The 11546-nt window shown below is 28.2% G+C and overlaps 1 protein-coding gene across 1 annotated transcript; it reads right to left on the bottom strand.

The window, feature by feature from the left end:
- Nucleotides 1-8101: 8101 nt before the first annotated feature.
- On the bottom strand, nt 8102-11447 carry LOC124849061 (ras-related protein RABA1f). The gene is made up of 2 exons (XM_047326914.2): nt 10956-11447; nt 8102-8841 (listed from the first exon to the last, which is right to left on the bottom strand). The coding sequence occupies exons 1-2, from the start codon at nt 11174-11176 to the stop codon at nt 8409-8411; spliced, it is 654 nt and encodes a 217-aa protein (XP_047182870.1). The 5' UTR covers nt 11177-11447; the 3' UTR covers nt 8102-8408.
- Between the last annotated feature and the right edge of the window lie 99 nt (nt 11448-11546).

The raw sequence follows: 11546 nt of genomic DNA, 5'->3' as shown, positions 1-11546 counted from the left end.
TATAATTTTTAGTAAAATTTATATTCTTAACCAAATTATATGTCATAAAATGTATTGGTAAGAACAATTCTCCCTCTCTAGCATCGTTTTAAGGTTTATTGTTATTACTACTAAACAAATTAATCTTTAATTTTTATATTTTTATGTTAAGTTAACACTTCAAAATTTACTTTTATTCACGGCCATTAAATTTCTCTCATCTTATCATAGTAGCACATTTTTAGACTGTACTCCAAGTTTCTTAATTTATTTATTATTACTTTATTAGAAAAACCAAAGATGTAATCCAAATCATTTCTATAATAATAAAATTAAGTATCTTCCACTTTTATGCCGTGTTATTGGTGTGAAATATTTATAAACCTCAATGTTGGTTAATCTTCGTCAAAAAAAAATCTAATTGACCACTTTTAGTAGGATTTTTACTTCTAACTAGAATAGACAAAATGCATGAACTTGGTTAAATTATTATAAAACTTAACTAAAACTCAATAAGTAGTTCAACAAAACTTAAATGTTTGAATAAACTGAAGTGAACAAACACATTTGGCCATATTCTTAAGAAAATTGTTGTTCACTCAAGATATAATGAAAATTATTAATTGTTGATTATAAAAGCATATTAGTTTTAAGATTCCATTTCTACAAAATAATTCTATAATCAACAAATTTTAAAAATAAAATATTTTATTTATTAATATAATTATTATGTTATAAGACATAAGATAAAGTACATATAAATTTTAAATTAGTGTGGATTTAAAAAATTCTACACTCACTTCTCAATTTTTTTTTCTCAAGAAAAATTAGTTATACTATCAACAATAAAGTTTATACATATTAGAGACTATGAACAAGTTAGGATATAAATCTTAATTAATTCTAAAAACAAAGAGTATATATCCACTCTTCAATCACTCCAAGAGGATCTTAGTCTTCATTAACTCTTTGACTATCTAAAAATATGTTAGTCTTTTCAAATATGTACAACAAGGATTCAAAAATAATGTAGGAATACTAAGCAATTCAACAAATAGAGTTAATAAGTTTGAAACACTCTAGAAAAACATAATGAAAAGAATTTTCTATCATAGAAGCAACATTGTGACTTGGTGAAATTAGGGCAACCTTTAATTACTATTAAATCTTTGAATCCACTAAAAATTGTATGTATAGCTAAAAGAAATATTTGTCATTCACTCTTTAGGATTGTAAAAGTTATCTAAAACATTTAGGGTGATTCTCTATTTATTTAGTTTTCAAACATTTGGTTTAAAGCATTTTCTAATACAATTAATCAATTAAATCAAGTTTTTAATTGATTATTCTAACAAAATTTAAAAAACATTTGTCACATTTCTCTATAATAATTTATTATTACACAGTTTAATTGATTAAACATTCTACTCATTAATTTCATAAAACAAGTTTAATTGATTAAATAAGATACAATAATTATTAAGTTGAAATCTCAAAATTAAAGCGCTTGTTAGATTAATAAGTTATTTTACTATATAATTGATTATTTTATTTTAAAAACCTCTTAAGATTAGTTTAATCAATTATAGAAAATATAATTAATTAGAAGTGTTGGAAAAGATTATTTGATTTTAACTTTAGAAAAACATGTTCTCTTTTTAACAGAGGATGCATGTTGAATAAAAAGTTCGAATGAGCATGCAAAATACACAAACATAACAAAGAAAGTTGGATTTTAAAACTTAAACCTTAACATCTTCAAAACACCATAAAAACATTTTCATCCCTTGGATTTTTTATTGGTTACTATTTTGTGAAAGATGATGATGAGTCTATCAATGGAATAATTCATTTTCCATAAGGGAAACACAACTTCAACGAGACTTGAACCTAATTCATATAAGAATCAACACTATTTTCAACCTAAAACCTTAAAACAATGTGTTTATGGGTTTAGATCCTTATAGTGCTCAACATTCTTATTTCTATCCAATTTAGGACTTAGACTCACACTTAGATTCTCAACGATCTCTCCTTCAAGAGTGAGTCCTTTCCACATTGGTACAATCCCTCTTCATGGAAAGCATTCTCAATCATGAGCCATTCATCTTATTGGGACATGTTACCTAAACCCTCTATCAAGAGGACTTTCGATAAAACGACTATAGGATACTTATATGAATCGGTCACCAAGACAAATCATTAGCTCTGATACCACATATGAATCTATTGATGAAAGAATTCATCAAGGAGAATAAAACCTGAGCCTCATCACATAAAAAATTAATATCACCTTTAAAGCTAAAGGATTAAAGTTTTGATTTAAAACTAATGTTAGTCATTTGTGTGATTGGACTCGAATCTCATTTGTGTTGTATATCCTTAGTGAATTAACTCCTCAATAGACCTATTAGATAGAGACGAAAGACTTGCATGTTTCATCTTCTAAATTTGGATTACTTTCTCTACATACACACATGTTGAACTTGGTTAGATGATCTAAAGATATAATTGTTTGGTACAAATAGATAACCTACTTTTAATATGGATGGATACTCTAATTCAATGTTTAAATAATATAGATTAAGATAATATGTAATGAAAGAGAAAAACTTTTTTATACACTAAAACATGACATTAGTGTATAATTTCTTGTGCAATGAATTTATCTTGACTAAATGGATAAAGTATTAATATATAGTAAATATGTTTAATACAAATATTCACAAAACACATATGTTTATTGGAATTTATTTTGTATCATTGGTCTAAATATAGTTTGTTTCAGTTATATTATGAACATGATAATTTTATATATATTGAGTGAAATGTTTAATAATTTATATTTCTTTCGTACCACTATTTGATTTCTTACTATAATTATATTCGATACATAGATCATATAAAATGAGAAGGTTCAAAAAGATGAACTGCTCTGATTAAAGTTTAGTTTATTATTTTATTTCATATATTTTTCCTTGTAAACATAAATACTTTATATACCCTTATGTTTGGTAAATCATATTTTATATCGATATGTAAATATTTATTTGTTAAATATTTTAAATTATGTTCACTACAATATGTTATATTAATTATTTACATTTATTAATATTCATATTAATATTTTTCAAATATTTTATAAAATGACAAATATAAAAGTTAGGTCCAAATTTCAACTATTTTTTTAGCATGGATAAAAATTAGGTTCAAATTTTGACATAAAAAACAGGTTTAGTTGGGTAACTCTTTCGACAAAGGGTTATTTTTGCGATTTTTTTAAAATATGGTTTAATAGGAAAAAGTGAGTGTTAATGTTTTATCATTTTTACAAATATTTATTATTATTTTTTAAAAAATAGTCTGTTAAAAAAAGTTCCTGTTTTTATATCTTTTATTTATAATTAGTTTGAATATTTTAAAAGAATGTTTTCGTAAAAAATAAATATAAGTCTGAATTCAACACTTAGGAAACTCTATTCCAGTTTAGTTAGGTGATGCTTAGGGGTTAGGTTAAGTGATGTTTGGATTCCGATCACAAGTTGTCCGAAAATAATAGAAAGTCAAAAAATGCAGAAGACGTGTTCATGCGTAAAACCATCACGATAATATTTTTTATGGTTTGCACTACGAACATAATTACAACAAAAATAAAGTATTATATTAGTTTATACTTTTGTGTCTATTTTACCAAGATTATATTTTATATAAGGAAATATTGATTTTCTAACGATGGTAGTATAATTTGATTAATTAATTCAATTATTAAATATGTTATTTGTTATGCATAATTGTTTTTAATATCTTTCAAAGTTGAGTTTTTATCTGTTGTTATTGCTAAACTCCACACAACAAAATATATTTCTAAACAATGAATCTTCTATAAAGAAATTTAAAAAGGGATGAATATTTTGGTAAAGCTATGTCGTGAAAAAGTAAATTCAGGATGACATAACTATGATTTTATGTAATCTTCTTGTTAATTAAGTAAATTTTTTTGAGCGAGTCTTCACCCTTCTAAATATTTCATAGTCTTTCAAATTCTTCCTCAAATGTATGTCAAGTTATTGAATTTTTTAGAAAGAATACAAAGTGTTGAATAAATAATTTATCACTTAGTTGTCAATAATAATATTATATATATATATAATACTTTAAAATTAAACTTAATAAATTAAATATTTACAAATAATCTAATAAACTTAATAAAACAAAATTAAACATTTAGAAATTATCTAATTAAATATTTTAAAATAATCTAATAAATATTTATAAATAATATAATTAAAAATTTAAAAAAAATTCAAAAATCGGATAGGAAATCCGATACATGTTTTTCATATGAATTTTAAATTTTTAATAAACTTTTCATATGAATTTCAAATAAATTTATTTTTTTAATAAATTAAAAAAAACTCATACAAATTATTTTATACAAAAATTTAAAGAAAATAAAAAACTAATACAATAAATTTAACATTTATAATTAAATTATAATAAAAAAATAATACAATAAAATAAATATTTGCAAATAATCTAATACACTTAATAAAACTAAATTAAACAATTAGAAATTATCTAATTAAATATTTTAAAATAATCTAATAAATATTTTAAAATAATATAATTCAAAATTAAAAAAACTTCAAAAACCATGTATTAGAAATCCGATACATGTTTTTCATATAAATTTTAATTGTTTTAATAAATTTTTCATATGAATTTTAAAAAAAGTTTATTTTCTTAATAAATTAAAAAAAATTCCTACAAATTATTTTATACAAAAATTTAAAGAAAATTAAAAATTAATACAATAAATTTAACATTTATAATTAAATTATAATAAAAAAATTAATACAATAAATTAAATATTTACAAATAATTTTAATAAAATTAATAAAACTAAATTAAACGTTTAAAAATTATCTAATTAAATATATTAAAATAATCTAATAAATATTTATAAATAATATAATTAAAAATTAAAAAAAACTTCAAAAAACATGTATTGATATGAAAATCCGATACATGTTTTTCAAAGACATTTATAAATAATATTATTGAGATATGTAAGTAAATCAGATTTTGATATCTATCGGAATTCATTATCTATTGGATTTTGATATCCAATTAAGAGTTAAGAGTTTTAAAATAAATTTATAGACCTATTTGATGCAATAAACTTAAAAAAAAAAGTTGCCAACTTCAATGGAAACCACCAACACAACAGCAACACTTCTCAATAAATAACTTCTCTCAAATCTCTCTCAAAGACCACTAAAAACGGTGGAGAAAGATACTCAAGAAATGAACGGAGGTGTAGGGACGAAGGAAGTATATATTCTACACTCATTCATTGAAATCCTCAACTAAATTCGATAAAAAAAAGGGAGTTGCTCCCTCCACCCCCACACATCTCTTCCTCCACCTCCCCAATTTTCTAAAATGCCAATTATATCCTTCTAAAATGACAATTATATCCTCAAAAGTTAAAATTTTTTATTTTTATTATTTTAATATTTTAATTTATTTAAAACTTCTGATTTACTTCTCTGCACCTCTTCCTCTCTTCCATTTCCGTTTAACTTTCTCTCTTCCGTAAAGCTTCTTCTCCATTTCTCCATTTCCGTTTATTACGTTTAAAAACTAACCATATATAACATTTAAAATTATAAATTTAAATATAAATTACTGTAAATAAAATAAACAAATAAAATAAAAACGAAACGAAAAAGCGATGACATCCTTCAACGGATGTCAACATCCGTTTAAGCGAAACGGATGTCGACATCCGTTTAACTTCCTTGAATCCAGGATATTGGAGAAAGAGCATTTGCAGCATCATGGGAGTTGACTCATTGGGAAGATTCTGAATAAAGAGAATATTATTTGGTGGTGCAGGAGCCTCAGGTACCATGGATTTTGCACCACCTGGATAAGGTATCGTAGGTGTTGCACCATAAGCACCAGAATAGGCTGGGTTTAGTCCCATTCCAGCTAAATTAGCATCATGTTGGTCCTTCCGCTTTTTGCCTTTGTCATCATGCCTCTTACGTTTTTCCCTAGGAACAAAAGTACCATCCGCTTTTGCTATTACATCAGATTTGGTCTTTGCATACTGTATTCTCATGGGCTTATCATAGAAAGGAAATCCTTGCATTTGCCGCAGAGCATTGGAAGCAGAAGAGACCTCCTCAAAGACCACCCAAGCTTGACCTTTGTGTTTTAGGGTTTTACCTGTACGGATGTCGACATCCGTTTCGCCTTCAACGGATGTCGACATCCGTTTCGCCTTCAACGGATGTTGACATCCGTTGAAGGATGTCATCCGTCCAGAGGCAGCGTTGCTTTTTCGTTTCGTTTTTATTTTATGGCTCATGCAAGGATTATAGGTTTGGATATTAAAAAGATTATTGGAAGTATGGGAAGGGTTTAGGGTTTAGGATTATAGGAAGGATTATGACTACGTACTTGGAGAGGAACCACGACAAGGACACTACACCATAAACGCACTGCACCACCTACTGTACCGAGAACAAGAGGAAGATTGCTTGATAATTCTTTTCACGATCACCAAGCTTTGCAGAAAAATATTTTACTCATACAAGGAACTACGTAGGTTATCAGTGAAATATGTTATAAATGAATAAAATTAAAAAACAATAATTTTAAAAATAAAAATTTACTGAGGGGCAAAATAGTAAAGGAAAGGTGGAGGAAGGGGCAAAAAAGTAAAAGGGAGGTGGAGGAAGAGATGTGTGGGTGGAGGGAGCAACTCCCTAAAAAAAATTAATCTACACTAACTCATTAATTACAAGGCATTTCTAGAGATTGAAGGTGCAGGATAAAACATTGGAAATCTAGGATGAAACACCCTTATTGATCTCCTCCTTGTTGTATTGGATTAAACTTTGTCATTGGACTTTTCTATAGTTTAGAACATTACATTTATGACGATTTCTTTTTTCACCTCCATATACTTTTTATCCTACACTCCATAAATTTGTTTATTTTTAATTGTATGATTCAAAATATAAATTTGTATTATGAAATATACAATTTAAAATATATTTTTATTGTGTATTTTAGAATGTACAATCTAAAATACATTTTTTATTTATTTTTGAAATACACAATCTGAAATACAAAAAATATGTTTTAAATTATAATGTATTTTTTATTTTATATTTTGAAATGTATTATTTGAAAATAAAAGTTGTATTCCAGATTTAACAACACAAATTTATAGAGATGGAAGTCCAGGAAAAATGGCCTAAATCTATTCATACAGTCTTCTTTTCTATTCAACTCATTCATTTTATTTGTTGACAAAATTTATTTTGTGCTCTTGAAATATTATGATATATACCACTGTTTCTATAATGCATAAGTTAATTGCAAAACCCTACTCTTCCAAACCTTATTATAGGACACCATTAACCTGTGGTTGAAAAATATAAGTAAGAAGTTAATATTTATATATTTTTCTAAAAAAGTATATTCACTTACCTATTTTATTTTTAATAACAAAAAAATAATTTTTTGTTTGAATTAAAAATATTAATTTTCATGATAATTATACGTGACATAAGAATAGAAAAAAAATAAGTAAATTACAATTTCGATTATATATCTCCTCATTAAATACAAACTCTAAAACAGATACCAAAAATATTTAATGAGAGAAAATAAACATAAAGTAAATAAATATATAATTGAAAGTATGCGGTGTCAAGAAAAGAATTATATAAAATTTCTAGAAAATTGCTTATTTTGGTGAGATCTACAAAAAGGGAAAAAGAAAATGTACAGCAGATGTGGCATGAGAGAGACATCACAGACTTTAGAGAAGAATGAAACAAACGCTGCTAATCACTTTATATTGGTTATTCCATCTTCTGATTGTGTTGTACAAGTTTTGATGTAAATTTTTTGTTTACCTTTTCTACCTTATGCTAGTTTAGATAATAATAAATAATAATAATAAAAATAAATTAACAGAAAGAAAAGGGTAATGCAATTGCTATGAAATGCTGTCATATCAAGAAGCCATAACTCTTTCAGGATTGAATAACACTAACTATCTATCAAAGTTTATGTCTTGTTCCAGTGGAATGGAAACTTTGAGAAAGAATGATGAGATTGTAACAAATTCTGAATCAATCAATCAATCTAAGAACCAGATGTAGCTTTCACTCAATACAAAACAGCAAATTCTGTGTATATCTAAGGGCAACATGACATCATTCCTATGAACAAACCATGCTTACATGAAAAGAAAAGAGAGAAAAAAGAAAACAACAAACTTGGCAAGATATGAGGGAGAAATTACATAAAAAGATAAGTGTAAGTATTAAAAGCTTTCACTTGGTTGGTTGAATCATCATGCAGAGATAGATATAGCATTGTGGTGCAAAAGGGTTGTGAAATTATGCAGAGCAGCATCCAGCCTTTTTGACAGCTGAGACATCATCCTTGGAGCCAACATTGATGGTCTGGCCCTTAGGCAACGCTGCAGGGTCATCTCCAATCTCAAGAGTCTTCCTACTAACAACACGATATATCTGAGTCAGAACTTCTGTGAAGGCATTGTCAACATTCAACGACTCAAGAGCAGATGTTTCCATGAAGAATGTGTTTTCTCGCTCGGCGAATGCCTTTGCGTCGTCCGTCGCCACCGCTCGTAGGTGGCGCAGATCCGCCTTGTTCCCTACCAGCATGATTACAATGTTTGCATCTGTGTGATCACGAAGCTCCTTTAACCATCTCTCCACGTTTTCAAAAGTCACATGTCTGGTAACATCATACACAAGCAATGCTCCGACGGCCCCTCGATAATACGCGCTTGTGATTGCACGATATCTGTGGGAAATACCAAAAATCAGACCATTATGATGGAATCACCACCTCATAGACAAAAATCATTGCTAGTGTGTAGACTTCAAAGTAAAGCTAAGTTACAGAAAAAGAAATCATTGTAGAAGTGTCTTGAAAAAACATTGAATCTTTCAACTTCTTTTAAGTTTGACATCATGTTAGTCCCTTCTCAATCATGAAAACTGATATGAAATACATACTGAGATTGCAGAGCTAGATTGATGTCATTTTCTGCTGTTAATGGACTAAATTGATATTAACTTCTACAATTAAGAGACTAAATTAATGTCAAATGTTGTTGTAGGGACCATATTAATGTAACTATTCGTTACTGAAGAAGTAGACATTAATTTTCTTTGAAGGACCAAGGTGACGTTCTTGAGTCCAGTTTCTCTGCAAAGTTTTTTTGTGCTGTTCCTCTACTGTTAAAATACACTACTTTTGATATATTAAAAAGATTTTTAATATACTTTAAAACATCAAAATCAATGTATTTTAAAGACAGCAGAGGACAGCCAAAAAAAGAGCAGAGAATCCAAATTTGAAGTTACTTCTACCTTTTGGGGACTAAAATGGATTGGCTTCCTATACATCTTGTGAGACAAAGTTTGGTGGTTGTTGCTATATTTAATACAGCCAAAAGTGGCTCCTTTCCACTATTACTGTGTTGCACCATTTTGTGCATATGTATAGTATACCGTTCTCGTTGGCAAATAAAACCTAACCAAAGGATCACATTAAATCACACTCCCAGATAGAAATAATTATCCTTGTCCTACATTACACTTCATACAGCTACCATATTCCACCTCATTAAATATTTCTCAGAAAATTTGAAACAGACATATTTTAGATTTAATCAGTCACATACAAAATCTCAGTCTCATTTCATTTCAAAAAAGTTCCTGACATATGGAACCAAATAAAGCAAGCCAAACTTGAGAAGTCAAGTTGTTCTGTCATCTTCCCACTATAATTTTTAAAATGACTTTCTCTGAAGGGAGCAATGGTAAAGTAAGTCATTTCAATGTTGATAGCATGCACATAATTTGTTATGCATGCATATGTAATAATATCAACATTTAATTTTCCTGATAAACAATTAATATTATTTTATATTCTGAAATGAGTTACTCACTTTAAAGGAGTCAGATCAAAGAAAGAAATGAAGATTTTGTAAGAATCAATGGATCTGGAAGCAATAAACATTTTCACACTCATCCATTATTACAGACATACATTTATACTCTAAAATTTTGGACCATTCTTCAATAATTCATCCACAGAACAACTATATCCCTCCCCCAGCAACCTTGAAACCAACACAAAGGGGAAACAAAACAATCTTAAACCCATTTCATTACTTTTTAAATTCATCAATTTCATGATTTTCATCAATTTCAGAATACGCATCCACAGTACCATAAATAGCATGAAATAGCAACATTCTCCATCCTATGACAAAAAGCTCAATGAATAATCTCATGCTTGCATACTTAAAGATACAAAAAAAAAAAGTTCGATCAAAAGCAAGAACCCCACAACCACCAAAAAAATAAAATCCCATGTTACCTGCATAATTCATCATTGCCAAATCAAATCACACACCATTATCAAAAAAATAAAAAAATAACAAAACACATTAAACTTTAATCAAACCCCCACAAAACTATGGTCCACCCAATGCAGCCCCAATCATCAAACAACCAACCATACCCTATGTTTGCTAGGGGGGAAGACAATAAAAGGAAAAGTTAGAAATCTAAATTGAAGAAAAACCAAAGAAAAAAAATACTAAAAATTCAATATTTATGTGCCAAAAGAAAAACGATCTTTTCCAGTCTCTTTCTTTCTTTTGTTTCATATTTATTTTCATTCCCCTAGTTCAAATCCGTAAAAAAAAAAATAGAAATCTGATATGAGATGAAATGAAATAGTTCCGTCCCAAAATCATCTGAACAATCACTTTCTAAACATAATTACCCTTTAAACAAAAACGCGTTTTTTTTTCACGAAATTTTAAAATCTTGGTTACGTTCACAATAGGAAACCAATCCTTTCCAAACGTCTAAAAAGACAAAAATAGAAAAAGCAGTGACCTTTCTTGGCCCGCGGTGTCCCAAATTTGCGCCTTTACGATCTTGTCATCGACGTGGATGCTGCGGGTGGCGAATTCAACGCCAATGGTGGATTTAGATTCCAAACTGAATTCGTTCTTCGTGAATCGAGACAAGAGGTTCGATTTCCCAACGCCGGAGTCTCCGATCAACACCACCTTGAACAAGTAGTCGTAATCATCGTCCGCTCTATACGCACCCATTTTTCCTCTTCCTTCTCACCCGATCCGTGCCTTCAAAAGATCCTCACTTGATGGTTTTTTCTTCAATTCTCTTGCGGGAATTCAATTGGGTCAGTGTCTATGAACCCTGCAAGTTTCAGCATTGGAAATGAAGAAGAGAGAGAAAGAGGATGGTGTTAATGTTGTTGATGTTGTAATGGCAGAAGGGTATGGAGGGAGAAGCATTCAAAGAAAGAATGGAATGAGTGATATCAAACAATGATAACAATCAAAATGGCTTTGCTTCCATTTACCTTTTCACCCTCATCCATACATCTTATTATTTTTTTTTTCTTTTGGAGTGAGAAAATGAAGGAAAAACCTTCAAATTTAACTTCATTTTTTTTGTGTG

The sequence above is a fragment of the Vigna umbellata genome, chromosome 6, assembly GCF_029865625.1.
Source record: "Vigna umbellata cultivar VRB3 chromosome 6, Vumbellata_1.0, whole genome shotgun sequence".
Taxonomy (NCBI): domain Eukaryota; kingdom Viridiplantae; phylum Streptophyta; class Magnoliopsida; order Fabales; family Fabaceae; genus Vigna; species Vigna umbellata.
Note: the sequence above shows the minus strand (reverse complement) of the source record. Positions and strands in the feature narration are given on the sequence as shown.

Bases quoted from the DNA above. Each gene is read 5' to 3' on its own strand.
- LOC124849061 (XM_047326914.2), bottom strand. From the start codon at position 11,176: ATGGGTGCGTATAGAGCGGACGATGATTACGACTACTTGTTCAAGGTG. The intron at 8,842-10,955 runs GTCACTGCTTTT...TATTTCCCACAG, and splicing joins GACACCGCGGGCCAAGAAAG to ATATCGTGCAATCACAAGCG.